Source organism: Epinephelus moara, chromosome 22, assembly GCF_006386435.1.
Source record: "Epinephelus moara isolate mb chromosome 22, YSFRI_EMoa_1.0, whole genome shotgun sequence".
Lineage (NCBI taxonomy): Eukaryota > Metazoa > Chordata > Actinopteri > Perciformes > Serranidae > Epinephelus > Epinephelus moara.
In genome coordinates this window covers 16,617,550-16,645,186 of record NC_065527.1, presented here as the reverse complement: position 1 = coordinate 16,645,186, position 27,637 = coordinate 16,617,550, and the positions used below count along the sequence as shown (strand labels likewise).

Below are 27,637 nucleotides of genomic sequence, written 5' to 3'. Positions count from 1 at the left end.
AGAGGCTGGGTAATATATCGATATCATATTATTGTGATATCAGACGAAATATTGTCTTAGATTTTAGATACTGTAATATCTCTCTGTGGTCTTTCCTGGTTTTAAAGGCTGCGTTACAATAAAGTGATGTAACTTTCTGAACTTCAGACTGTTCAAGCTGTTCTGTTGGTCTTTACACAATTACAATATTGTCGCAATATCAAGATCAAGGTATTCAGTCAAAAATACTGCGATATTTGATTTACCTTGTATCGGCCAGCACTGATTAAAGATACATTTCCTCTGATGATATAGTCTTGACTTCATACCCATTGGATAAAGGTTACTATGAGACCAATAAGGATATTTTGGGCTCTGGTAGTGGGTTGTGTCTACCTGGAAGTACAGTTGGATGCTGACTGGGATGGTTCAAGTCTTATCTCTTGGCGTGCTGTTGCATTTCTCTCCTGCCTCCCTGTCTACACTCCACACACACTAGTAATGCGCTTAATTCACCTACAAACAAACAACAAAAACAAAGATTAGCACTCCATGACACAAACTCAGAAAAATACCATGACTCTTAGACAAGTTATCTTTTTTTATTTTTTTTCTCACAAACAAAGTTTGTTTACAAAAAGGAACGTCGAAAATAAAATTGTACCTATCTATTGCATGTCATGCTGGCAGTTTAAACTACATGCAAAAACAACAATAACAACATTGATAATAATCATTACTGTACAAAAAATGAGGGGGAAGATACGAGGCAAAACATCTCAAAACCAGAGGAAAAACACTTGTATTGGGGAATAAGGAGAGTTCTATAAAAAGGGTGTTTTGTTTTATGCTCCAGACGGAGTCATGTGTTTGTACATGAGACTTAAACCAGGGCACAAGACTCCAAAACCACCCGAGTAGAGAGGGATGTGTAAAACTGCATAGAGGCAGAGAAGAGATTCCCTGCTCTAAAGACAGCGTTGTGAAGGAAGAGTAAATGAAAGGAATAGTAAAGATGACTGTGGGGTGTGTGCTTGAAATACAAACACACACACCCTCACATACACAGTTAACCTATACAGTGTGAAGCCCTTAAAACATAAAGTCATGCTTCGTCGTCAATGTGGAACACAACACAAAAGAGAAAATACATGAATTTTTCACTGAACCTTATAACCTCTTTTCAAAATCTCTTTGACTGACTTGCTGTAAAAAGTGATATCTGAGGTATATGGCTTCATTTCATCTGTCAAACTACATGGAAAACAGTAAAGAGAGAATGATTTGTATTTTTCCAGAAAGAAAGCAGGAGGTGAAGAATCCCATGGCCACTTTGAGCCACAGATATGCCAGGAGCAGGTCATGTAGAGAGAGACGAACACTTTTCCAATTGATTACCAAATACAGAGCAGAAAGGAAGGCAACAGGAACAAAGCAAACTTAATGTTTGAAAAATGTTTCAGGCTCGAACATGAGATGATAAACAGAGTTGGTCTGTGGAGACACTGGTGTCAGGGACTGCAGCAGTTGATGCATATATTCACTGTGGATGTGGGTAACAAGTACAGAAAGTTCAAAGCATGGATGCAACTTAACGTGTAATTTTTAGAGTCAATCAGTGTCCCTTTTTTTTAACCAGTGCACTAAATTTATCACAAGATTTCAGGTGCCCCATCTACATGGGCAGTGCTTGAAATCAAGTTTATCAAGAGTCCCTTGACGAAATCGGTGGCATCTGTCGGCATCACATGGGCTGGTATGCGTGTTGTGTGTGTGGAGAAAAAGGTTCCTGGTTGGGCTCATTCAGTGCTGACCTGCGTGACCTGTGCGTCAGCTGTCTGGTTTGTGGACTGAATGAACATCGGTTGGGTCAGCTCCTGTCCTGCTGGCATCGTCACCTGCTGGATCTGATACAACTGCTGTAAAACAGAGAGAGACAAGAGAGGCTGAAGGTCCAGGTGTTGGTGAACTTTAATGGGATGACATCTGATTACATGGTTTTATACACGGTGCTATTTAGGCTGTTTCTGAAATTAAATATCTTATCTGACTGCATTAAGGATTTTATTTATGATTTTATCATTGCATTTGTGTCCAATTCTGATTTGTGGTTTTCTGTCTGATGTTATTAATCTGCAACTCACTTTTAATGCTGCCAGTCTTGGCTGGTACAGTCTTGAAAGTTTTCTTGGTTAATTTGAGGTCAAATTTAGTTATGCATGATATTGACACTGTTGAAGGAAACTGGTCCAGACATGACAAACAACCACAAAATGCACAACAGCTAAAGGGCTGATAGCAACAAATTGAAAAGACACCGATCAGCTGAAAGAGGGACTGTGGCTTCAGACTTTCTCCATGGAGGGAGCTGCATTTAATCTTTCATGAGTTTGCAATGAGGTACAAAAATTGTGGAAGGTCATACTGAACACTGTTTGTAAAATACCCATCTTTCTCTAAATCTTGAGACACACATGACGTGAACGGGCTGTGTTCCCTTTATTTAGTACTCTATTGGATGGATGGCTTGAATTATACTTTAGTTCATTTAGTATATCCTCCAGACCCTCATCTCACAAAGCTACACATGATCCCTCTATCATTATTATTCTCATTACATCATTTATTTATTTTATTTGACTTTATGTTAATTTTTACTTTTTATCTTTTTTCTCATCATGTATAGATATCTGTGCTGGTATGAAAGTTAAATATTCTGTTTCCTTTTTCTATTACAGTGCACAGAGATTCGACAATTCAGCTGTTTCTCTTTCTTCAGCAGATGTTTAACAGATTATCTTTGGAGTATGTGTGACAATTCATGAGCATACCTATACTCTCATAATAATTTAGCTGAACTTGAACTATTCACTCAACCTATACAGCATAGCTTGAGTGAATAGTTCAACTGAGACAAAATGAGTCAGTTTAATTGTTGAATCTCGACTAATAGGCTGGTGACAATGTTACAAATGTTCTCTAAACTATCTGTGCATGGACTATCCAGATAAACAGCTTTGCCACACTGGATATGTTCGTTGCATTTGTTACCTGTCCATCAGTAAACTGGTTGAACTGCTGCTGTCCTTGCTGTACCTCTGCCTGTGTGATCTGAAAACAAAACAAGTTAAATTTAAGTATGTAAAATACTTGGTTATTAGATATTTTGCTTTATAGATGCTATTTTTGTTGCTACTGTGATTACCTGCTGGGTGTTGGCAAGAGTCTGAATCTGTCCTTGGACCACTTGTGCTCCAGACACAGGCTGAGCTAGACGGATGTATTGTAGCTGGCCCGTGTTTAGCTGCACCTGCAGTCGACCAACACAAGGGGGAGACAAAGTTTGGTTTGGAGCAAAGGTCATTCCAACACAGAGGTCACAGCCATTTTCCTTCTCTGGACAACAGTAACGAGAATCATTCACTTTCCGCTGGTGAATTAACAACTTTGCAAAACTCACGTTTGATGATTTACATCAAATGGTGGAGAATGGATTATTATCTAAAAACTTGGCGAGTTTATCCACAGTTTTAGCTTCTTTGCTCCATCATCAGTTCCTCCCCACTCTGTTGTTTCAGCTTTTTCATTTTTTTTCTTACCGGGATTTGCTGGATCTCTCCTGTGTTGGTGATGATCTGCTGCATGACCTGCATGGTCTGGCCTTGGGGTTGAGCTGTCTGGGCTTGACCCTGGGCAGCTTGGACAATCTGTACCTGCTGGCCCTCACTCACCTGCATGGCCACAGGTGCACTCTAACAGAGAGAAAAGAAGAAACAAAGAAAAAGAAAGACAGACAGAAGTTACGCATTAGTTGCTGAGCAACAACTGGTACAGGCATGTAGTTTATGACTGACACAAAGGACCAGGAAATCACTAACTTCCTGGGAATAAGATTTTAACCAGCACCATGAAACTTGTTTTCTTAAATTTTGAAAGTCTGTTAAAGATCATCAGGCAGGTACTAAGATGTGGGCACATGAGACGACAATGCAGCCTTCGAGACCTCTCTTTGTCTCCTGTCTGTCACACTATCTAGGAGAGGCCACCTGATCTCATGCTGGGTTCACCCCTACAGGCCTCAGTCACCTGAGCAGGACAGAGCATGTAGGCTGCGGTCACCTACAGGGCTGTGGCAACACGTAGTGGCCTGTGTGTGTGTGAGAGAGGTTAGTGAACATATAAATGCATGTGAGCATGTGTGTTTACCGTGATGGGTGTGCCCTGTGACTGCACCTGCACTTGCTGTAACTGCTGCATGGTGGCACCTTGCAGCATCTGATGGCCCAACAGAATAGAATGAGAAAATGAGAGAAAGACACACAGTGAGAAAGCAGCGATTGCAACAACTTAACACATGAATGTAAGCGTGTGTGGAGTGTGTGTAGAGCTTGAAGGTTAGAGCAGCATACGGTGACATATAAGCAGCAAATGACATTTAATGACATGTTTATGAATGACAAAGAAGCTGCGGTGAAATGCCAGAAACAGGTAAAAAAAAAAATAATCATGGTGGAGTTTGGAGAGATTCTGAAGATGCATACACATTGACATTTACAGCAGCTTAAATAATGTCAGCTGTGGTTTCATAAGCACTTATCTCATACTGAGAGTATTGGTGACCTGAAAAAAAGGGCAGAATTGGCACAACAGCGGCAACTAGTCAACAAGTTGTCTTCTTTTCTTTCCTCATTCTTACGTATTTCCGGCATTCCATAGACCAAATCTGTTGTACCATACATGGCATGTGCCTGAGAGATAGTGGCAAGCTAATAAGACCTGTTTTACACCACAAAATATCTATAATGTGACCTAAATACCATCAAGAGGAATAGTTGAGATTGAGCTGGTTGACAACAAAACACATACCTTTCACATTCAACACAAAACCGAGGGAAATTCTTAAAATAAGCAGGTTGCAGTAGCTGTTCTTACATGGACAGTCTTTCATCAGTCCGACTGACATCAATCTGATAAGAGATTCCACCTTGAGGCTGAATAAAGTGATCTGAAAAGATGTGTGTTTACATGCACCAAAGCATTTAATCAGAATATGTATTTTTTTGACCTGCGCAGAGTGGTTCTGCTCACCGTGGAGCATGTGATCTGCCAGGAATGAAACAGAGGGAAGAAGATGTTCCCACTGTCATGACACTTTAGTAGTGAGTGATGCAAGTGTAACACAGGTTATTTTCCGCAGCTACAAAATACAGATGTTCCCTAAACTATCGGGAGACTTGACACTTTAACGACGTCCCCTAAATGTCTCGTATGCAGACTACTGCTGCTGGTAGCGACAGACAGTTGCTCCTTTCCAGTGACTCCCTGATTCAGCCTGTAACAATGTTATGTAAGGCTGCAGTTTCGAAATCAATAGAAACATTCATTAATCAGAGCACTCACATAAGAACGAAGCACAAATAGAGCGCTAAATATTTTTGAAGTTATGAACAACTCCTTGTCAAAATCAGCAGAGAGAGAGATGTGCAGAAACAGCATGTCATGTGCGGCCCCTGGAGTCCCCTTCGTCACCCTATGTTATCCCCACGTGGGGCAAACAAGCACAGAGAGAATATATTCATTTTAACCAGAGAGAAACGATTTGTGTAAACAATTTATGAAAAGACTTAACATCTCTTCTGATTGACATAGTTATATGAGACATTTTATTCTGGTTGGGCTAATTAGTCTGGTCCATGTAAACGCACCTATTGCCAGAGGGATTGAACTGAAGCTTCAAAGATTCCAAGTTTTTATTTTATCTCAAAAGCGCTTCAACAAACCAAACATCCTTTTGAGGGAATTTAAAGCTCTCTCCATTTCCTCCAGGCCCACTTTTTAAAGTACTACCCTGTAAATAGCCTACAATGGAGTCTACGTAAGGTGAGTGTCAAACTGTGACCTCCCTGTTCTCAGCGGGGACTGCAGCAGTAGCAGTGCTAGTGAATCAGGCCAGGTCTAAACGAGTATGACAGCTCAGCTAAAGGCAGTCTGCTGAAGCAGCATGAAGCACCACAGCAGCCCAACAGCATGGCTAAATGACATGCAGAAACCAAGCTAGAGAGAGAGAGAGAGAGAGAGAGCACTTAGCAGCGGAGGTAGCAAGAATGAGATAATAAGAAAGAGAGACGACTGAAAGGTATCCCAAAATGTGCATGTTTGATATCGCACTGACTGATATAAACAGTGTACGTGTCTCTTAAGTGAGTGTGAAAGAGAAGCAGAGTGTGTTTTATAAGTGTGTACTGGGGACTTCTGAACTAACTGAAACAGTGAGAATTAATAACATAAAAAAAAAAACGTACTTGAAGTGTTCAGCGAGCCTTTGATGATGATTTCTTTGAGTTATTAAAGGTCCAATATTGTATAAAGTCATATTTCTGTATCTTTTTTTATTATAAAGCAGGTATAGGTGCTAAAAATACTGTAAAAGTATCAAAACACTGCACAAATGCACAGTGCATATACAGAAACTGTGCCTTCAAACGAGCCATCAGGACTTCCTTAAAGTTGTGATGTCAAACTACACTACATCAAGGTAAAAACGACAGCCACAGAGCTATTACAGTTATTCCCCCGGCTGCAATGGCGGTGCAAAAACGCCAAGAGTGCAGATAAGGAAGACCTGGAAACGCTGTTGAATTAGAGCAGCTTGGGCTTATTCAGGAGGGGGCTTAAAGAGACAGACACCAAACGCAGCGTTTCAGACAGAGGGTGAATACAAGTGTTACAGCACAGACAGTGTGAGAAAATAATGTTTTCTTTGAATGTATGTAAACATATTCTAGTAGAAACGCTACATACAAGTATGACTGAAACTGAGCGTAACATGGGACCTCTGACTATTTTCTGTTTTTCTGCTTATAAGGTAAAACACATACTGCCTACTATATGATTTCAGATACTCAACCATGGCTCACACTCTGTATGATTGATATGTGTACATTTTGGAGCATGGCTCGACAGTAACTGTTGCCAGGTTGCCATGGGAACCATTTCGAGAAATTGGCAATCAATCATGGCCTTTGGTTGCTATCAGTGGCTACCAGTTTTTAACATAAATAGGGACAGCAAACAGCAATAAGTGCACCCCCGAAAAAACATATTTAATATTTTTTGCTAATACAGTTAGAACCGAAACCAATACTGAACGTGCATTGATGCATTTACTCGCGTGCACACATCTGTTTTAGAGATGGGGTGAAGAGTTCGACTCACCCGTCAACTTCACAAATTAAGGTGCAAACTGATTCAACTCACAAAGAATTTTGTTCAATTTCTGTAATAAAGCTTTTTAACATTCTTTGCTGTTGCACTTTCATTATAAAGCTGACGTATATCCACATAGTAATCAACCACTTTTACAAGTTAGTGCTGAGCTCTGTGTTGGATATTACGAAAATAGACAGGGACTGACTACACACATTCAATCAATTAGTTAGGTTAATTGTTTGTGTATTTGTTTATAAACATTAAATTTCCACTGGGATTCATATAGGTAAATTACAGAGAGGGAATTATTCGGCTTTCTCTGCAAGGTTACGAGAAAGGGTGTGCATCTGAGTGTAGTTATGTGCCCTGGGTGTGTTCTGAGGTTCAGTTATCCCTGCTGGTTGGACTACTGAATGTGAGCTAAGACTAATATCAATAAAGCCAGGTGTGATGAGCCAAGCCTTCTGCAGCATGATTCCAGGAGGGTGGAGCTTAGAGTGTGCTGCTTAAACTACTTGGCAGTGGTAATCCTTCAGGTGTCAAACAAACACACATGCACTCAAACACAATATCCTTTTCTTGAAATACAGTGCAGGCTTCATTAACTGGTAATTTGTGTTTCTGTGCAGTGAAGCTCTCAGCTTCAGTCTGTGTGCTTCTCCACATCGCCCCTATGACTGCCTAAAATTTTCACATCCAGCTGTGGTTTCATTTAGTTGGTGCTTCTTTAAATCTTGGTGTGTGTCCTTTGTAGAAAAACCCTGTTATGAGCTCTTCAATCAAGCTTTTAGTAATACCTGTCCTTGCTGTGACTGAGCGATGATGATCTGTCCAGGCTGGATGGTCGTGGCTGTTTGTGCACCTGGCTGCTGGCCCTGTTGTGTGCCCTGCACCTGTACAGCTCCAGGCTGCTGGGCCAAAGTGAAGTAGTACTGCACCGGCTCTGCTGGGGCGACCGACTGGCGCATCTCCTCCTGCGGACGACACACATACACACGCATCGAAGAGGGCCTATCAGTCCATTACATCTCCATAAATTATTTTTGCAGGTGTAACGGTAGAGGAGGGCAGGTCTGATAAATAACTGATGGGATGTGGCTGGGGAAGAGTAATGTAATCTGGACATAAGATCCATTGCAAGCACCATACTGGTCAATACCATAGAGTGCAGGCCAGGAGGCATCAGCCAAAACAATTTACACATACACAAAAAAACATGTACCAAACATTTGTGGCTCTACTGTAATACAGGGAGGGATGGGTAGAAGCAAGTTTCAAGTAAAGCACAAGTAAAAAAAGGTAGTTTTTCTAAGAAATGAGTACTTTTCATGTTCCCTTTTTAAACTATACTTCTAATCTTTCTTCAAAAATATTTCTGAACAGGTAATCTACTTTCCTGCATTTGCCATTTACAACTTCATTACAACTGGCAGATTAAGTGTGCTCCTAAATCAAATCTAATGTCGTACGCTAAAACAAAAGCATTGTTGTTAGAAGAAATAGAGCGTCCTCTTTCTCTATGAATTTACAAACAGTTAAGTTAGGCATGTTAACTCCGAGAGTATGGTGCTCTGAATAAATGCAACAGCAGTTCAATTTTACAAACGATCCAGTTTGTGCCAGAGCGCGCTCATTACATTTACAGTAATCCTAGCAAACTTTGCAACACTCAGATTAACAGGTTTCTACAAATGACATTGCGAACCTCCGCGTCAGCTCATATGACATCAGCCTATGTTGCAACGCACTGTCTGATCAAGTCGTTAACTCATCAGAATCCACACATGCGGCCAAAGAGACTGCCGACAGACTCTTATTTCACTGGTTGCACAATAATTGGAAACATATCGATAAATGTACATGATAGAAAATAGCTGGCGTGTGGTAACATGATGAGCTACACAAAGTAGCAGGCTAGTGTGCAGGACTGTTTATGTGTTACTTTGCAACAGTCCAGTCACAGTCCAACTGCGGGAAGTGTTTGTGTTGGTGCAACCAAATAAATGATTAAATAAACAAACAGATCATAACTTGTTTCCATTTATTAGGGTTGCAACAGTAGGAGATTTTCACAGTACTGTCTTAGAAATTTCACAGTATATGGTATTAACATTTTCATTATCAGTTACAATGACCACAGAATTTATTTTTTGGTTCAACAACAGCTTTTTTTTATAAACCTGAAAGCTTTTTACATAATGGAAGTATATGTAAAAACTCTGACAGGCAGTCCAGGAGGAAAGGAGATGCACATGTGCAGGGGAAATTGTCCGTCTGGTTGCATTTTATTTATTACTGTAGATAAGCAAATACACACGCCATGATGATCACCTATTTTCATACCACTGTACTCGGTTTCATGGTGTGACGCTGCAACCCTCCTTTCAACTAATAAATTGTGTTAGAAGAACTGTTGTGTAAAAACCACTAAATATCAGTACGGCCGCACTCTGTCTCGTGTTATATCCTTTGTTTGTTTGATTAGCCTACCTACTCTACTACTGTTTTTCATTTTGTACTGGCCCACACACCTTTAAAAAATACTGCATGGAATGACAGTGTATTTTGAGTAAATTATTAGCTCAGTACTTTTTTACTTTTACTTGTGTAATTTTCTCAAATAATAATTTTCATTTTTACTCAAGTCATTTTTTACAGGAGTAATTGTACTTTTACTTGAGTTTAGATTTCCAGTACTCTACTCTCCACCGGATATAGGTATACTAGAACTAATAATGTGCCTGTTATTGATTTATTTATGTAAACACTCTCTCTGGCCACAAAAATGCGGCGTCAGAGTTTGCTGACATTCAGTTTACTCAGCAAAGTTCAGCAGGTTAGATACTTGCTGGCACGGGAGCTTGAACCCAGGTCTGAGAATTATCACAAATTAAATTCTCAGTAAACACTGACCTGTGTCATTCTGTTTTATAACTGACTAATGAGCAGGGCTTCATCTTGATGAGGTTTATCCATCACCAGAAGCGTAAACACCCTTCTCCCAGCTCCATGACAACACAGCTGAGAGTGTAGGATGTTTACATGCCTGGAGACAGTCTACTTGACACCAAATTTAAATATCTCACTCCTCCATCTGGTATCCTACATTTCTATCCAGTACATCAATCTCTGACTCGAGCAAAACTTCAATGCAATGTGCTGCTTTCTGTTGATTTTATCCTTATTGATTTGGTCCCTGGTAGAGGTCGTATTCGAATGCTTGATGAAGTTGTGCTTTTCTGATACTAATGGTACAAACTGGTGTCATCGAGGTTACTGTTGGCTGTCAGAGGCAATAAGATGCTGCAAACATCCGACTGAAAGCCCTCGCTGTCCAAACCCCAGCTTCCAGTCAAGGATGTTTACAGCACCTTCAGGTTGCCAACAATGGAAAAGCATCTGAGATCAAGACTCTCTTTTCCCCGTGCTTACTGTAATGTGTTAACATATTGTTCTCTCTAGAAAGAAAAACTCTGAACACCTTATGAGACACCTGCTGTTTGCCTCACTGTGCAGCGTGTGACTTCCTACCTGTCGTTTAGGCGGCTTCAGGTCATCCCGCGGCACGATGTCGATCAGGAAGTCAAACTGGTCAAACTTTGTTATTGCCATGGCGATGTCGTTCCTCTGTAAACACAACAGACACAGAGGGTCAAGCGATGAGGTCAGACTTTAATTATGCTAATTCAATATATGCAGCGACCTATATATAAACATGCCTCAAGGCCTAAGGTCAACAGTCCCAAAATAGCCACACAAGAGGCTACTGTGGAATTGAAATTAAGTTCCCAGCAGGGCTGTAACAAGCATTAGCTTTGATAACTGAGCTCAAAGGAAGGGAGGAAAGGTTTGGAGCTAAATACCAAGTTATATCTGCCGCCGGCCCCACTGCACCTCATTGCCCTCACACTACTCATGGCCCTCCCCCAACTTATTTAGCTGAGCTAGCATCTCAGCCACTGTGGACTTCAATTTAACACACCCATAGCATGTCAGCTAAGGATAACTAGCAACATGACCTGCCCTTCTCTCCTTCTGATCGGCTAGTACTCATTACGTGGGACTGGTTGACGTTAAGGTAAGAACGTAAGGGTAAGCCCATCAAGAGGCAGAGTCAGGCAGTGGGATACACACAAAGGGCCCCCAATGAACTAACATGCATACATGGCCGAACTGTCTACCACAACAAATCACAAAAAAAAAATCAGACAGCAACACACACACAGGCGGCGTGACTTCACTCTACGCTCAGGACACTATAACTCCATTATATCTTTACGTAACAAACAGCAGTTTACTGCAAAATGAATGCTCTGGACCCTTTAAACACTAATGAAAATAATCATTTGTCACAATGAGTTACATTTAAGTACAATAACAGTCAATTAAGTAAAAGGGAATAGTAATGAACAGTCACCCCAGCATCACAGTCATAACCCTGGATATGTGTGATGGCTGGAAATGAATAAGAATGACGCCTTCCTGCCCTCATGAGCACAGGCTCCGCTGCTATACGCCTTCCTATATCCACAGCAGTGTGCTGTCTCTGTGGAATTTTCCACAGGATATTGGCTGTCAGGACCCCCCATTGTGGCCCTCCCTGCACTCAGGGCTATTTATAGTAGCTTGATTAATATCTGGTAACACCAGGTCACATCTACACAGGTTCTATTGATGAGTGTTGCTATGGTGACCTCAATTGGCGTGGCCTCTTCACAATGGGACTCGGGCTCTGCGTGTGTGTATGTGCGAACATGTGGAGACGGAGGGTGATGTTTTGTCTCACTTCGGCACAAGGAAATCACACATTCATGAGGTTCAACCGTCAACACTGACTTCATACATCATCTGTGGTGTAAAATGTAATTAACATGTAAATCTGCACAATTATTGAAGCATCTATTTAAAGCGTGCGGTGTAGACTTCTAACACCTGAGAGTTTCGTGCTAAAAAAAGGACTCCGAGACAAAGATAAGCCAAGACAACAGCAAAGTGAACACACTTCCAAAGTAGGTCTTCAATTTAAGACTCCTCCAAGACTAACTACGATGAGAGCGATTACACTGCCTTTTTTTCCAGTCTCTTTTCCTACCTGCGTTGGCACACACACACACACACATATCCATGGGCTGCTAATCTCTCAGAGGTATGTGAATGGATAAAGTGGACTTAAGGGCTTTCATGTTCTGCTTCACAGTTTTCCCCTCTTGACATCCAGGTGAGACACTTGTCTGATTTTCCCCAACAGTTCCCATCAGCGCTCTCATGTTCTCTGCTTCCCTTTTCCCCCCCTCACATCATTCCAGAGTCCATCTTATTCAACTTTGGGACAGCAGAGCAGGCAAAATGGCACCGGAGGGAAAAGTGGGTCAACGGCACCCGCCTGGCTTTGCTTTCAAAGTCAATGGAGGGATAGTTCTCAAGGGGATGCTGGTATGGGGCCTCAGCTTGTATATGCACACAGACACACACAAGCACTCAGACACACAGTGAATAGAAATCAACAAACTAAAAGGACACCCAAATGATGCAAGGGTGTGGGAGAGAAAGGTAGTAGAAATGTACGGGAGGAAGAAAGAGGTAATGTAGTTATTACAGTAGATGGATGTGACAACCCCAACAGACAGGGTGGAAAGAGTGTAAGAAGACAAAGGAGGAAGGGGTAAAAATAAACAGGTGAATTGTTTTCCTTTACTTAAGCATGATCTGATGAAGATAAAACACACAGGGTGGACTTGGAGGAGTGAAAGAGTGGCAAGACCAGAGTTTACAGGTCTCTTTAAGTATATCTGACCTGTAGCGTGCGTCTCTTATTGTCCTCGGTGTGGATCCATGCTCTGAGGGTGAGCTCTGTGATGAAGATCTGAGCTGCCTTGGCAAACAGGACCGGAGCCTCTGCACTGATCATCTGTAAAGAGGAGATGAGAGGTACACCTGCTTAAATACACATGTAGAAAAACTTGAAACACATATCAGCTATGACATGAATCAGGACCTGGGTGACAAATGGCTGCAACACATTCACACATGGTGCAAAATAAGCAGCACAGACACATAATAATTAATTTATATGCTAATTTGTCAGCTCAAAACACTACTCAAACAGGACAATATTGTTCAGCTGGAAAATGTCATCATTACTCACCAAAACACTTGAACATTTCTATTCTTTTCATCACAGCTGTGGGTTACCTTCAAACCTTTGTTTGTCCCTAACAACACCTCGTCAGCTGTAAAATCACTGCTCTGCAGGCCTCTAGTGGAGAATTGCTTAGCCTCGCACTCCACTTCTTCATTCTGAGTGGCAATGAACTCTCAGACCAAGCCACAAGGTAACTGGTTAAGTGGTACGTGGACATGAATGTGAAACTTAAATGCACAAGGTGGAAAATAATAATGTCACTCACATGTACACATGCAGTGAAAGCTGCTGTGTCAGGGCTGACAGAAGGGTCCTGTCTTCAGATATGTTAGTGAGCTCCTGATCTCTTTACCACTTTAAGCTACAGCTTAACTAACGGGATAGTGCTCTTGACACGGCACATTCAAGCCAAGCCCCACACACGCACACACACACACAGACCCATATACACACGCACACACGTTTCACGGCTTTCTCTTTAGAGACTATGACCAGTCCTGGCTGATAATCTGGTGTAATGGGGGTAAAATAATCACTCCTTGTGCCTTAACTGTCAAGTTCAATGCGACTGACAAATGTTGGGAGATGAGATCCTGAGCCGATCTGAGAGACTGTTGCTGGTATCAAGGTGTTCTTACATGTGGCTGCGTTACAAAAAGAACAATAAATTCCAAATGTTTTTTACCCAATTGCTGTTCAACATAAACCACAACTTGCAGCAATGTGGAATATATCTAAATCGTCAACTAGTGGCGAAAATCTTTGCAATGTGGAACCATATTAGCAATGAAAAGTGGCTGCATACAGCTCCACACAGCTACTTGCTCCACAATCTGCTCTGTAATTTCACTTAATGCACACTGTTAATACGTTTTGATGTAAATCTATTTGATATAAATAATGGACTTCTTATCAACAGACACTGCTGAATGCGCAAGAGCTGATAATATTTTTCCATTATAAAATAAGTCCAACAGGCCATTCAGAGGCGCCGAGTGGTCTAAACACAACAGGCAACAGGCCAATAACTTGATAGAATACAGGCACAAAATTAGAGAACATTATCAGTCAGGCATTAAAATAACCAAACTTTTGTCTAAAATGGAAGTAAAATCAGAAACATTTTAACAAGCATGAACTCACAGGAGCTGCAGCCACGAAGTGCACGCATCCACAACTCACCAACACTTGTCACTAGTACAAGAATGCCTCTTGACGATAACCAGTTCATGAGTTATAAAAGGAGACAAAGCAAAATGGTGTCTGTGTGTGTCTATGTGTGTGTGTGTTTCTAAAAGTTTGGTCATGTTACATGAATCCACTTAGATGTTACGAGCCTTTTCGTTGTACACCACAAAGGGTGGAGAATATTTTTAGACAGACCAACAAACTGACCAAGCGACAGACCAAGCAACCTATAGAGCTGATTGTCACAGGTAAAAATCTGGTTCAAGCTACACATTTTTCTTATTTTTGCTTATTTTTTCCCCCTTAATCCTACCTGTTATTAAAAATGACAAGCATGCTGAATATGAATGGAAGACTTTACAATTTTACCATGATATTATAACATAATAATTATAAAAACAACTAATAATTCACAATTGCCATATGCTCTTATAGTTTTGGTTTGATTTGTAGTGGATTTAATTTCTCATTTTTATGAAAAGAATAGTACTAGAGCTATGTGGATTCTTTTACTACAAACCCCATCCTTCCAGTAACAATTATTTTCTCGAAATGGTCAATTATTTCGGCTGCCCTCTTACCTTGACATCCTCATCCAGCTTCATGATTTTCTTGATTCGAGCAAGAGGCAGCTCCTGCACGCGGAAATCCTTCTGGAAATAACGGATGGGTGGTCAGTGAGAGACACAGAACAGAGCACAAGAAAGTTGTGCCTCAGTATTTGCATGTGTGTATGTTTGAACCCATGTAAAACCATTGAATCTTAATATTAATTTGGCTGGTGTGTGTGTGTGTGTGTGTGTGTGTGTTTCTGTTTCAGTGGACAGCGTACCACAGTCAGGTTCCTGATCTCCTCCATGACACGAGGCCAGAAGGACTGCAGGGTTTGCTGGGCATCGCTGCCCCCGGCTCCAAATGCATCTGCGGACATCTTCTACTCTGCTGCATCAAGGAATGACAAAGGGGGCGAGAGGTAGAAGCAAAAGGTTACTTATTAGAAAAAAATAGAAACGATGTAATGAGTCAAGACACTTGAGACAGATCATTCAACACAAGACACCAGGACACAGAGTACAGTGTCAGTCTAAGCCAGGCCTGTGCTGCCCAGAGCTCATGCCGTGTGTCAGAACCACATGGCCTATAATTATAATACAGTGAAATCTAAAATAGAGCCCCGACGGGCATCTATTCCTGTCTTTGAGGGATGTTGACATGCCCAGGAACCCACCACCACCAGACTGGCTGCACACTCCCTGATTATGAATGGCTCACCTTCGGCACATAGCTGCAGCTCCTTTACAAACACAAGTATGCCATGTGCAAGTCACTGCTGGTGACCCCACGCACTGAGGACAATGCTGAAGCCACAGATCTAGAAGACCAAAGTGTGATTGTGTCACAGAGAAACAATGTCCTGACAACAGCTGCATTCTAGTGTTTTGAGGGATGCACATGTGTGTGAACCCACACAGACGAATTCTTGCAAACTAACCAAGAACTGTACAGTGAAATAAACCAACTGTTACACACACACGCGCATGTAAAAGCTAGTGCTTACAAGGGGTCTGACGGTTTGAAAGAGGATCCAGCAGGTTACTATGGCATGCCAGGAATCTGCTGGGGGAATATTGGCCTGCCTGTCTGAGCATGCAGGGCTTGGAGTGTCTGGATTGCACTCTTTCGCTCTCTCCCCTTTTCTCCCCACCTCAGTGAAAAGATTCGCCAGAAGCAAGAAGAAAGAGAAACACGGGGGGACAGAACAAGAGATGAGTGTGTAGAGCTACTCAAGAGAGACGGGGTGTGTTTGTGTGTTGTTGAGGGAGGGGTAGTGCCTTGTGCAGTTCAGCATTAATCCAGCGCTAAGACAAAGTGCCAAAGGCTTTAACACGGGGAGGTAAGAGACAAACAGGGCCACAGTCAGACTGCTGTGCAAACTAGCTATGTGGGTCAAACAAGACAGAAAGAGGGAGACGAGGAGAGAAAGAGAGAGACATGACAGAACAAATAAAGAGAGTGTTAGGAGAAGGGGGGGTCTCCTCTTTATCTTCTCTTTCTTTTTTCACTCGGGGCCAACAAGCATGAATGGCTCCAGCTCTGGTCCAGCTGACAGACCAATACAAAACAAAAGACGGCCTTTTAGGCACTCCATCTAGTGTCTCCCCCGTTGCAGCGGTGTTGTAGGGGATTGTTCTGAGTCTGGGTCCACGTCAGCTCCTTTACTCCAGGAGCATTTAAGTGCAGTTGTAAATATTTTACACCAGTAAACCACTAATCCAGAATCCTGGATTGATTTTTGACAGGAGAGATTTCTTCTCTGGCAGTTGTGGGAGTTACTGAATAATACAGAAGAAGCACTGCTGCATCCTGTTCTGTCATTCAGTTTTCGACAGAGAGTAGCCTAAATCAATGAGACAGAATGGCAGCGGGGGATGGCTTTATATAAATCAATCAGGCAGCTTGTAGCTATGGCATGCCGGGCTAGTGATTGACCTTGACAATGTCTCCCCTTCTCTGTCTGACGCTTCAGTGTCCAGTTGCATTTCAAGGTTGATTGAAATCCTGCAGTCACTAGAACAATCCCAGCATTCCACGGGGCCAGAATGACTGATGGGAATTGTAGTTTTTCTCCTCTGCCTGATGTGTAAACTGACCTCTGCCAGTTCTTGCATGACCTCTGTGTACTCAGCAGCACCATGACCATGCAAATATGCTGAACAAAAGAAGAGCAATGAGAGCCATTTGTGTTTTTTCCAGCTAAACAGCATTTCATCACACATATCAGCACTTGATCTTGTGATAATTTCGAACAAGACAACCTTGTGTATCTGTGTGCGTACTGTCTGCCAGCTTGTGCGGTTCTCTCCAACTGGTAGTCTGATAAGACACAATAATTAGGCAATACATTTAGCAGCATTACAGACAACCATCAGGCTAATTACCATGGTAACAACACTGTGGCCCAGTGGAAACAGAGAAGGATAGGGGAGTTAAAATAGCGAATGTTTCAAGTGATTTAAAAAAAAAAAAAAAAAAAAAAGTAAAACACACAGGCCACCCAAGCTCCTTCTGCTCTCACAATTCTTTTAAACTCCTGCCTTTTCTTTTAAAACACTGAGAGAGCGAGCTGTTATTAAATCACACATACACCCCAACCCCCTCACTCTGACCCCGTGACCTTCAATCTAAATACACAGCCACATACTAACCACAGCAGCAGGAGGGAGGGGGGGGGGGCTGCAGAGGAGAAGTCAATATGTGAGAAGAGAAAGCAAGTGTGACGAGAGCCAGGCTGAAGCGTGAGAGCGGAAAAGTGAAACGCAGCTTATGTGAATAAGAAAAGAGGGGTTAAGTATCAACATGCCTTTAATGTCGCAAGTTAGTGTGCTCTACCTACAGTATACCAATATTACAATATTTCCCAAGGCTTTGTATCAATGGAAAGTTGGCGTGGGAGGCCGCTGATGTCAGACACACAAGTGCAGAATATAATTTCTTCTGCTGACTTCTGCAACACCTTCTATGGTTCGGGTCTAGTCTAGTCAAACAAACACTCTGAGTGGGGCTATTCGCTGCGCAAAGAAAATCGATTTTGAAATTCCCTGAAAGTTATTAAATGTCAACATTATAAAAGTTGTAAAAAGTAAAGAGGTTGATGTGGACAATGAGAGAAAGCCAGTGTCAAGACTGCTTACTATAGTACTATTTGCTTCTGTATTTCAGTTCTCCATCTATAGGAAGCGTTGAAGTACTCCTTAAATGGAAATCTTTGCTAAAGAATTTGTTAAACCTTGGTGGTTCAGTTCACTCCTTAAAATGTATGGTCAGCATTGTAAGTCGCTCCAAATAAAGAATCAGATGTGGTGGACGCATTGAACTTTGATGTGAGCTTGCTATTCTGGATAATACTGTGTATCATTGTGCTGTGATGAACCTGACATCTCTGCTGTGTTGTTCTATGCTGCCACTGTATGCTATATTAGGGTACATTGTGTTGTTTTGCGCTGTGCATCTCTCCTCTCCTCTTCCCTGCGGCTCTGTTGTCCTTCATCAGGTCATTGAGACAGAGAGATGCCGGTGTTGGGTTTCCTACCAACTCTGCTGTGTGTGTGTGTCTTTGAGGACAAATGTGATGCCTGTGCTTTGTCGACACTGTCCAACACAGCAACTTGCTCTTCCTCCTTCAGCGGATCTACATCTCTCTTCCTGTCTCTTCTCCAGTACTTCCCATCTCTCTCTCTGTCACCCGTGGGTGTGTGTTTCTCTCATGCTCTGTCTTACTTGCTTTCACCTGATCCCCTTCTTCCAACTTCTCTGAGAAAGTCAATGCTGCTCCGCTTGCGGTAGCTGAATCAGCGCTAATGTTGTTCTGCCAGCCCAGTCCTGCATCTCTCCGTCTCCTCCCTCCCTCCCTCCCTCCCTTTCTCTCTCTCTCGCTAAACTGGCACGTCACATCAAGTGGCCACTCACAGCAGCATCAGCAACTCGCTCCAACTCTGACATCACACCACTTTACACGAGACTTCAATTCCTGCCCAAATAAATCTGATAGCAGTGTAGGCAGAAGACCGGAAAAACAACAAGATGGTATCACTTAGCCTTATGCCTATTCATTTGAGCTTTAGGATTAGTAAAGAGCAAAGAAAGGACAAAGTTTTCAGTGACTAAGGCATCCAACACAGGCACTGTCATAAAACAGACAGTACAGGTAAACAGATGAATTAATTGGTCTTTGGTTAAGGTGAAATGTTCTGCAGTTAATTGCCCCCTTAATGACCTGATAGTTGGTGTAAATTGATCCTAATTTTGCTGAGTGCACTTGATAGGTAATGAGGCACGGCAGTTTAGGACAAACTGAAGGCCTATTTGAGGCCGAAGAGTGAACTTTTCCCTGAGGTGTTTCAGTATCACATTGTCATTGTGCTGAAGAAGAACTCATCTAATCCCAGATCTTTCCCTGAAGCAGAGCTGACACTTCAGATTGTAGCAGATGTGCGCTGAGACAGCCTGACCCACACAGAAATAAAGGGGCATACATTGTGTGAAATCCATGTGTATAAGTGTGGCAAGCAGGGTTGAAATGGTATGAGATTTTCATGGTACGATAACCATTTCTGTTTCACGGCATATGGTGTTACACAACTATTATCATTATTATTATTATTATTAATTACAATAACCTTCAAAGGAATTTAAATAGAAGTTATTTTTTGGTTGAACAACAGCTTTATTATAATCGAAACTTAGAACCATTTTTCAAACAAAAGTTTGCGTAAATAGTCTTACAGGCAGTTGAGGAGGAAAGGAGTTTTTTTTTTTTTTAAAACACTGCTGATAAGCAAATGTATACGGTATGATAATTGTCAATTTGACCACTTCAACTTTAAAGCGGCAAGTGTTATTCACACTTATCTGCGAATTTTTGAACCTCTGTCACAGAATAACTTTCTCTTAGAGTCCCTCAGCAAAATGACTACATTTAGTTCATGTCCGCTATATTTAATTAACTAATCAATCTAAATGTGAAATACTGTGAGAAAGGGTTTTTTAAAACTTATTTTGCAATGCTCTTTTAATCTAGTAGGACTGTAACATGGAAATAGGCAAATGACGATTTGGCAGAGGACATTTTCTTTCCCCATATTATGACATTAAAGCAACTTCACACATTGTAACCCTTCATAGTTGCTAAGAGTTCAAACATCATGCTGTACAAAGAGCAAACATGTAACCACAGGGACTTGTTACCACAATGTTTCACTGCAAATTATGAAATCAACCAAAAGACATGTTTTCATGTACAATATTACCAGCTATGGGATGAGTGTTGCTACACTGGCATGTCTAGCAAGAGGTCAACTTTCCACATGCTGCTGTGTGAAACTGTCAGTGATGCAGAGTAGGCAGTTCTGCAGGAAGGTCACTAAAGGTTAAAGGTTTAAACTGAAGCAGAAAAACAAATGCAACACAACTTGTTACCCTAAACAAGGATATATCATTGGACCACTGAGAATCTTAACTCAGTGTATAACATTCACTATGTCAGTTTTATTCTGATTTACTACACCTGAATAGATGGCTTATATACAGCCTTGGTAACAAATGTCATACTGGCAAACATTCATTTCAAATGATGGCCATAAATCAAAGCGGGTATATTTACAAATCCTGAACTATTACAGTGTTCACTCTCATGAATCCAATCACAAATACCACACAGAAACAAACTGGCATGGTTACAGCATGCAGGGTAAATGATCTACTCAGGCAAAACAAAAAAACAAGAAGTTCCCAGCCAGGAATTACAGATTAACTACTGGGACATGCACAACATTTTCACAGATGTTGGTGCAAATGTTTTGTGATTAAAAAACAACAGACGGGGTTATAATGACGGACGTTCCTCGCTGTGACCTGCAGTGCAACATCCCTTTGACATGGCTGGACCGAACCAGCCAACCAAACAGCCCCTGCAAACTTTGCCCTTGGTTCTGCTTCAAGCCAACTCCAGGAAGTGCTAGTCACTGATCTCCCAAGGTCATTCAACAGAGGAGAGAGAGAAACCAGAGAGGGAGGAGGGAGAGAGAGAGAGAGAGAGAGAGAGAGGGAGAGATGAAAGAGAGAGAGAGAGAGAGGGAGAGATGAAAGAGAGAGGGGGAGGGAGAGGGGGGAGGATAGAAAAGGACAGGTTTTTCAACTTTCACTGCAGCACTTAAGTGACCCCAGTGGTTCAGGCTGTGTACTTTCTAAGAAGCTTAATAAAAACATCACATACTGTACATATTAGCTATGTTCTGTATGTCCCTTTGGGTTTCGCTTCCTCTCATCTCCCTCTACATGTTTCCTTCTCAATGCTGACAGAGAGACTGCAGGAGCCAATCTCACATTCCTGTGACCTTCATCCAATGCTAGGCCCAGTCTCTGGCGTCAAAGTAGGCAGGGCTAAAGCTACCTGCATATTACATGCTGGAACACAGCTGACTCCCCCTGGCTGCCCACACTGTCTTTAGTGACAGTGTACACATGTAAAAAACACAGGGGTGGCAAGGGCAAATGAGTGAACGCACAGCGGTAGTGGTCACCTTAGTGATAAGCTGAAAGGCCTAGCTATTTCTAAGTGGTTGGCATGTTTCATTTACTTCTACTTTCCACCGGTGTGCCTATGGTACTCTACAGGCCACAAATGATATTCAAATCTCATGCAGACAGCAGCCAACCCTGGGATTTGGCAGCAAGGGCTTCAACTTAAGAGTTATTTTTAGTCTCCCTCTCTCAATCTCTCACACTCTCTCTTTCCCCATCGGGACTTTGTTTTGTCAAAGGCACCAATGGAAACTTTCAATTAGGGAGGAAGGGAGGGGAGAGAGAGGCAGTCGGAGGCAAGTGAGAGAAGAGGCGCCCTCCAAAGATTCCATCAGAAGAGATCAGATCAAACTATTAGCCTACTCTGTCCCTGAAGCTGACAGGCTGACAGTCTGTCCCATCTGGGCGTCTGGCACTGTCGGGGCGGGGGCCTGGGGGGTCCCGGGGTCACTGAAACCAGCTGCACCTCCACCCCTGGGGACCCATGACACCAACAGCGACAACAACACAGAGAGATATCCTCTCAGAGTCCTCCATATACAACAAATCTCCTTTCAACATGGATGCCATCTTTGCCTCTCGGCTCTGCGTCACTGTCTGGCGCTAGCGTGTAAACAAGGACGTCAGGGGGAAAAAACAGGGTCCAAACCACTACGGTGAGGCACTGCGGCCACAGACCCCCAGGACATCAACACCACCAAGACAGTGAGGAACATCTGAGCACAGAGTCTGGCAGCCATGCACTTACATGCAGTCCATCACGGGGCACTGGGTAAGTGTTGACGTGCGTGTGCATGGTGGTCCAAAGTCAAAACACAACAAGTGACAGCTAACTCTACATTGTTGCTTTGAGAATTTTTAAAAATACAGAAAGCATGCAACATGGACAAAAATCTCTCCTTTTTCTAACCACAGTTGTTTCTTTAAAAAGCATCAATGCTGTACTGAAGTGACAACTGAAGGACATGGATGAGACCTACACACACAAAGCGCACAACTCCAGTCTCCCAAGGAGAGTACTACAGGACAGGAAAGGGAGGGGGATTGAGGACGGCTGTAAAGGACAGACACTGTCTCATCACTGCAGAGCGTGATGGAGAGAGAGACACCAGAAAGTGAACAGAGCCGCACATTTTCTTCGCAAACTCAAAGCCGAACCAACTTGACAGGTCTTTTCTCTATGTGTGTGTTTTCAGCGGTCAGACTTACCCCTGTGCCCTTCATGGTGAATGGTCTGCCCTGCTGGAGCAGAGCAGAATAGAGGGAAACAGATAGCCCTGTTCAAGTCTCCTTGAGAGCAGCAGCGGCAGCAGGAAGAAGAGGCACAGAGGCTGACAGAAAAACTCTCTCAAGCTCTTTCACTTCCTCCAGTCTCCTGATCGTATCAACAGACAAAAGGCACTCTGGCTCCGCTGGACGGCTCTAAAAAGGCTCTCAGGCTGGACACACAGAGGAGCAAGCCCCCCTTCTTCTACCCCTCCCCCCTTCTCTCCTCCACTCTCCCTTTACACATTGCCCCGTCTCCTTCAGCAGCCCCCCAACGTCCTCCTGCTGCCTCAACATACAGCCCCGCTCCTGTTTCTCTTCTGACCAAGTCCTCTCAAGTCACTGACCTTCTCCCTCTCTCTGTGTCTTTTTTACTCCCTCACCCCTCTCCCTCTCTCTAGCCAGTGACCCGTGCGTTTGTCTTTGAGCTGACCCCTGGCCCGGCGCAGAGAAGGGGGCGAGAGGGAACAGAAAGCCAGCACAGCAGCAGGCAACAGCGCAACAGCAGGCAAACAGTACAGCGGCACTCCCGACTCACAGACAAAAATCTCTAGCCTCCTTCCCCTTTAACATTCAAGAGTAATCAATCTAGCATGCTACATGATACTCAAACCCCGCCTCACACCCGGCTCCCGCCCCACTCTGACACTTGCAACCAATGAGAAGACAAGGTCCTCCTATGCCATTGGACGCTGCACACACCAGTCAGCTCTGACACATCCCCTGCTCCTCCCCTTTCCTCCGCCCAACCCCCTTTTACCGACAGCCAACTTCCTGCTCTAAGTTACCTTGAGCTGCAGGATAGGGGTCAGGGAAAAGAAAAGAGGAAGAGAGAGTAGAGAGGAGAATAGGTGAAAAAGAGCAAACAAAGTTGTGGAAAGCTCTCCGGGGAGTGCGTGAGGGCGTGCTGGTGGTGGCTTGCCTCGGCATTGTTTGTCCTCGGGTGGTCCCTGCCTCTCCTGCTGCGGGACGGATGAGAAAGGCTCCACGGTCTGCTCTCTGACAACTGCTCTCTGCTTATTTACAATGTCAAACTAAATGTCTCCCTCCGCCCCGCCTCCTCTGTGCCGCTACAGGCTGACAGCACCGTGATGCAGGCAGCCACGCTGGCCCTCACTGGCTGAAACAAGTGTCAGGATGGATGCCGCATGTTGCATCCACATGATTTAAAGTACAAAAGCATACTAGGCAGACTCGCTGTCTCATACGTGTGCACAGGTATACATGCACATCCACACACACACACACGTTTTGCCCTTGCTTTCTCATTCATCCTTGCTCACAGTCACAGGTACACACTGCACATATCTAGCCTCTAACCAGCCTACTTGTTATAATGAGATTCATTGTACTGTTAATATTATGCTAGTGGAGGAAATAAATTGTCTACACGCATGGCCTCTCATTATTCTCTTAGAATATGAATTAGTTGAGTTAGACTTTATTCAACAAATAGTCATGACTCATGGGAATAATTAGTTATGCAACTAAGCAACCACAACCTTAACTCAATGAAAGCCTGTCAATCAAATTTACACAAAAACTAATTACTGCTAAACAGATCATTGTAAAGCTTTTGTACAACATGAAGACAAATCAGCTGACTGGAGAGCAGAGAGGGAGAAGAGGGAGAAAAAAAGAGTGCATTTCATTCTAGTCCTATTTGTGGATAAACAAGACTTAAGAGATATGGGTGAAAGTCTGTAAACAAGGACATTGTTGTCTTGACCCCAAAAAACTACGCTCACAGCAACTTCCACAATTAAAACGTCATCAAAAAACCACGTCAGCAATGTCATACAATGCCCTTTTGTTAGCTTACCACTGGTTTAAGGTGCATTCTTTCTGCACAGTAACCTTTACCTTAGAGCACCAAAGCATGACACTGCTGCTCATGTGCACAACTCGTATTTTATGCACCACCCACTGCATATTTCCACATCTAATATGCAACTCATTAAGACACTTAAAGCTTAGAAAATAAAATGAGAAGTGTCAAATTGACGGTGCGATGGTAATGACATTTTAGCCAGAGAAGCATTTAACTGATAAGTTGTTCAAAGTGTGGCGGTATGACCTGAAGCTTTATGCTGCATATTACTGCAAATCCTGACTGTAGTGAGGAACACAACGAGCTTAAGAGAGAGAGAAAGAGAGCAAAACCTGCCCCATCAATGAAAAACTTAGAGGGGGAGGGGAACCGGAAGGATGGAGAAGGACAGAGAGGAGAGTTGTTACAGGATGGGAGGGGTAGAACAAGTGGAGAGAGGGCGAGAGAACGAGATAGAGACTCAAGAGAAACAAAGCTAAATGTTCCCTTTTCTATTTTTGTGAGGAGCACGGGGACTGGAGCAGGTACTACAGCCACCCAGTTAATGATTAGAGTGGAGCTGCACAAATATTAATCTCTCCGGCAGTTCTCTCTGTAGATGTATTCTGGCTACCCAAAATGCCACAGTAATGACACCTGGCAAGGTCACCGTACAAATGAGACCTTCCCATGACCTATGCTGCCCGTAGCAGGGACATGTTTGCTCTCACTGACGCTGTTTAGAGATAAACATACACCAGCCAGACTATGGGTTTCATAAACACACAGCACCCTCAGGGTAGCCAGGCCTAGCTATGCATTCACCCAAAAATTGCAAAAACACATGCAGACAACACCTGCAAGAATAAATGGTTAGCTGACGGTGACCTAACTTATCCAGTCATGATAAATATATGCAACTGCTAGATTAAACATGTACGGAGAACAGTGACGTAAGACTACAACATTACTATAACTCTTCTAGGTTAATAAAGTAAGCTAAGCTGTGGGAAAGGTTGCAAGAGTGTAAACTGCACACACAGGATTTGTCTCCACTGCTAACAACTAATAGGAAACGCTGAAGCACCTATAAATTGGTCTATTCACTGGGGATATAGCAGAGACATTGTGTTGTTATCTATACATCTTTAATGTGAAACAGGGTTCCCACGGGTCCTTGAACGCTTGTGAATATGAGGGAAAGAAGGCCTTGAAAGTGTTTGAAAACAGACATAGATATGGGTCATTGAAAGTGCATGACTTTATACATTTTTTGCAAAAATAGAAACTGAGGTGCTGTGGATATTGTCTGTTGTCACCATCTCTCGCTTTCTAATTGAGCTTCTTTAAAGCCTGCTACTTCTCATTATAAAAATGTTCAGCACTATAACCGTAATTAATCTTTATCAGTGTCTCAAACTATGCTGTCTTGGGTCCTTGAATTTGAGTAGACCGTCGCTGAAGAGTCATTGAATTTATTGTTAAAGAGGGTGTGTGAACCTTATATTCAAGGAGGGCATTTCTGATAAGCTAAAAGCATTTATTTGCTAATAATTGATGAAAAAAAACAACAGAATGAAACACAAGTGTAGCTTTATGTTAAATGATATTGATTTGTTTTGTCAATGTAGCTTGATTTAACGCTCTTCTTTTATATTTTGAGGAATATAGGCAGGGTTGGAAATATGCATCAGCCAAATGCTGGTAAAATATGTAAGTGGCTGCTAGATTTGCTTCACTCACCAGCCAATAAAAGGTAATTTATTGTAGTGGCTGGTAACAGTTAGATTTGGGAATCCAGCATCCACAGTGGCAGGTGGACAAAAATAGTTCATTTCCATTCCTGATTATATAAGGTATACACATTAAGTTTTATCAAGGAGTGTTGCATGCTCTATCCTGGGTAGGAAAACAAAGACACATAAAATGTACATGTAGATAACAGTGTTTTTACAGTGGGAGCAGGACACTTTGTTGCACTTTAACTGGATCGCTATAGCATACATAATAAGCCAGTTAACACGAACAAAGCAGCTAGCAGGAGATTGAAGCCAATGCAACATCCCGGGGTAGCAGACAGAAGTCAGTATTTATTTATCAGTGAGACAGCGGTCGCTAAAGTAAACCTGAATATTAAAATACAATGTAGTGCTAAACCGTAACATATCGGCTGCTAAACACTAGGAATATCAACCCTCAACGCACATATTTAGCAACAGTAGCTAACGTTATGATAACGTTAGTCCCTGCTGACCGTGCTAACGTTAGTGAAGTTAATGTTAGCTTGTTGGAGATGCACACCGGTGACCGTTGTACAGCACCGAGGACCATTCGCAGTGTTCGTAATTTTTATCACCACTGGACAACGGGTCCTGCCATCAAGTGAAAGTTTGCAAAGCTTTCCAAAGCTAGGAAGAAGCAGTCTAACCAATAAAGACAACGTTTGGATCTGTCCTTCAGACCAATCAAACCTCGGACTAGATTCCACCAATCAAGGTTTTTAGGGCTAAGTTCGTTCTGCAACTGACGCCATTCGGGGCCCATTTGAAATAGCCAGTCCGTCTCACAATCACGCACACAAGAGCCAACATGGCGGACACATAGCATCAGTTTCCTGACCGCCCGTGATCCCTTCAGTGGGCCACCAATAAGCGCCTCAGAGAGCGGGGAGGGAAATGGCGCCTATGTTCATCTTCCAAAACAATCGTCTATTGGTCAAGAACAGCAAATGAAAAGAAGCGAAATAATTGCTCGTACTTCCACCCAACACGGACCCCTTTCTTGTAAACGTCCCACACACAAACGCATTTTAATTTCTTACTCACTTTGTTTAACGGGTTCGAAGTGAAGTCCGGCTCAGCGTATTATTTATTTTATTTAGCTAGCAAGGGGAAACAAGATGGCTGCTACTCGAACCGGAAAGAGTTGGGTGCTTGAACGTGATGACGTAGCAAGTACGTCCC

At 42.7% G+C, this 27,637-nt stretch overlaps 1 protein-coding gene across 14 annotated transcripts; it reads right to left on the bottom strand.

Moving 5' to 3' along the window:
* Nucleotides 1-560: 560 nt before the first annotated feature.
* Nucleotides 561-27,605, bottom strand: nfyc (nuclear transcription factor Y, gamma). Of its 14 annotated transcripts, none has more exons than XM_050034081.1 (11): nt 27,500-27,605; nt 15,351-15,460; nt 15,100-15,171; nt 12,983-13,096; nt 10,720-10,815; nt 7,986-8,162; nt 4,186-4,254; nt 3,579-3,731; nt 3,185-3,289; nt 3,031-3,090; nt 561-1,898 (listed from the first exon to the last, which is right to left on the bottom strand). In XM_050034081.1, the coding sequence occupies exons 2-11, from the start codon at nt 15,447-15,449 to the stop codon at nt 1,779-1,781; spliced, it is 1,065 nt and encodes a 354-aa protein (XP_049890038.1). In that variant the 5' UTR covers nt 15,450-15,460; nt 27,500-27,605; the 3' UTR covers nt 561-1,778. The 14 variants fall into 14 exon arrangements, with proteins under 14 accessions (XP_049890038.1, XP_049890045.1, XP_049890048.1 ...); XM_050034088.1 differs by having other exon boundaries at nt 15,100-15,168; XM_050034091.1 differs by having other exon boundaries at nt 15,100-15,168; nt 15,351-15,457; nt 27,500-27,576.
* Nucleotides 27,606-27,637: the final 32 nt, after the last annotated feature.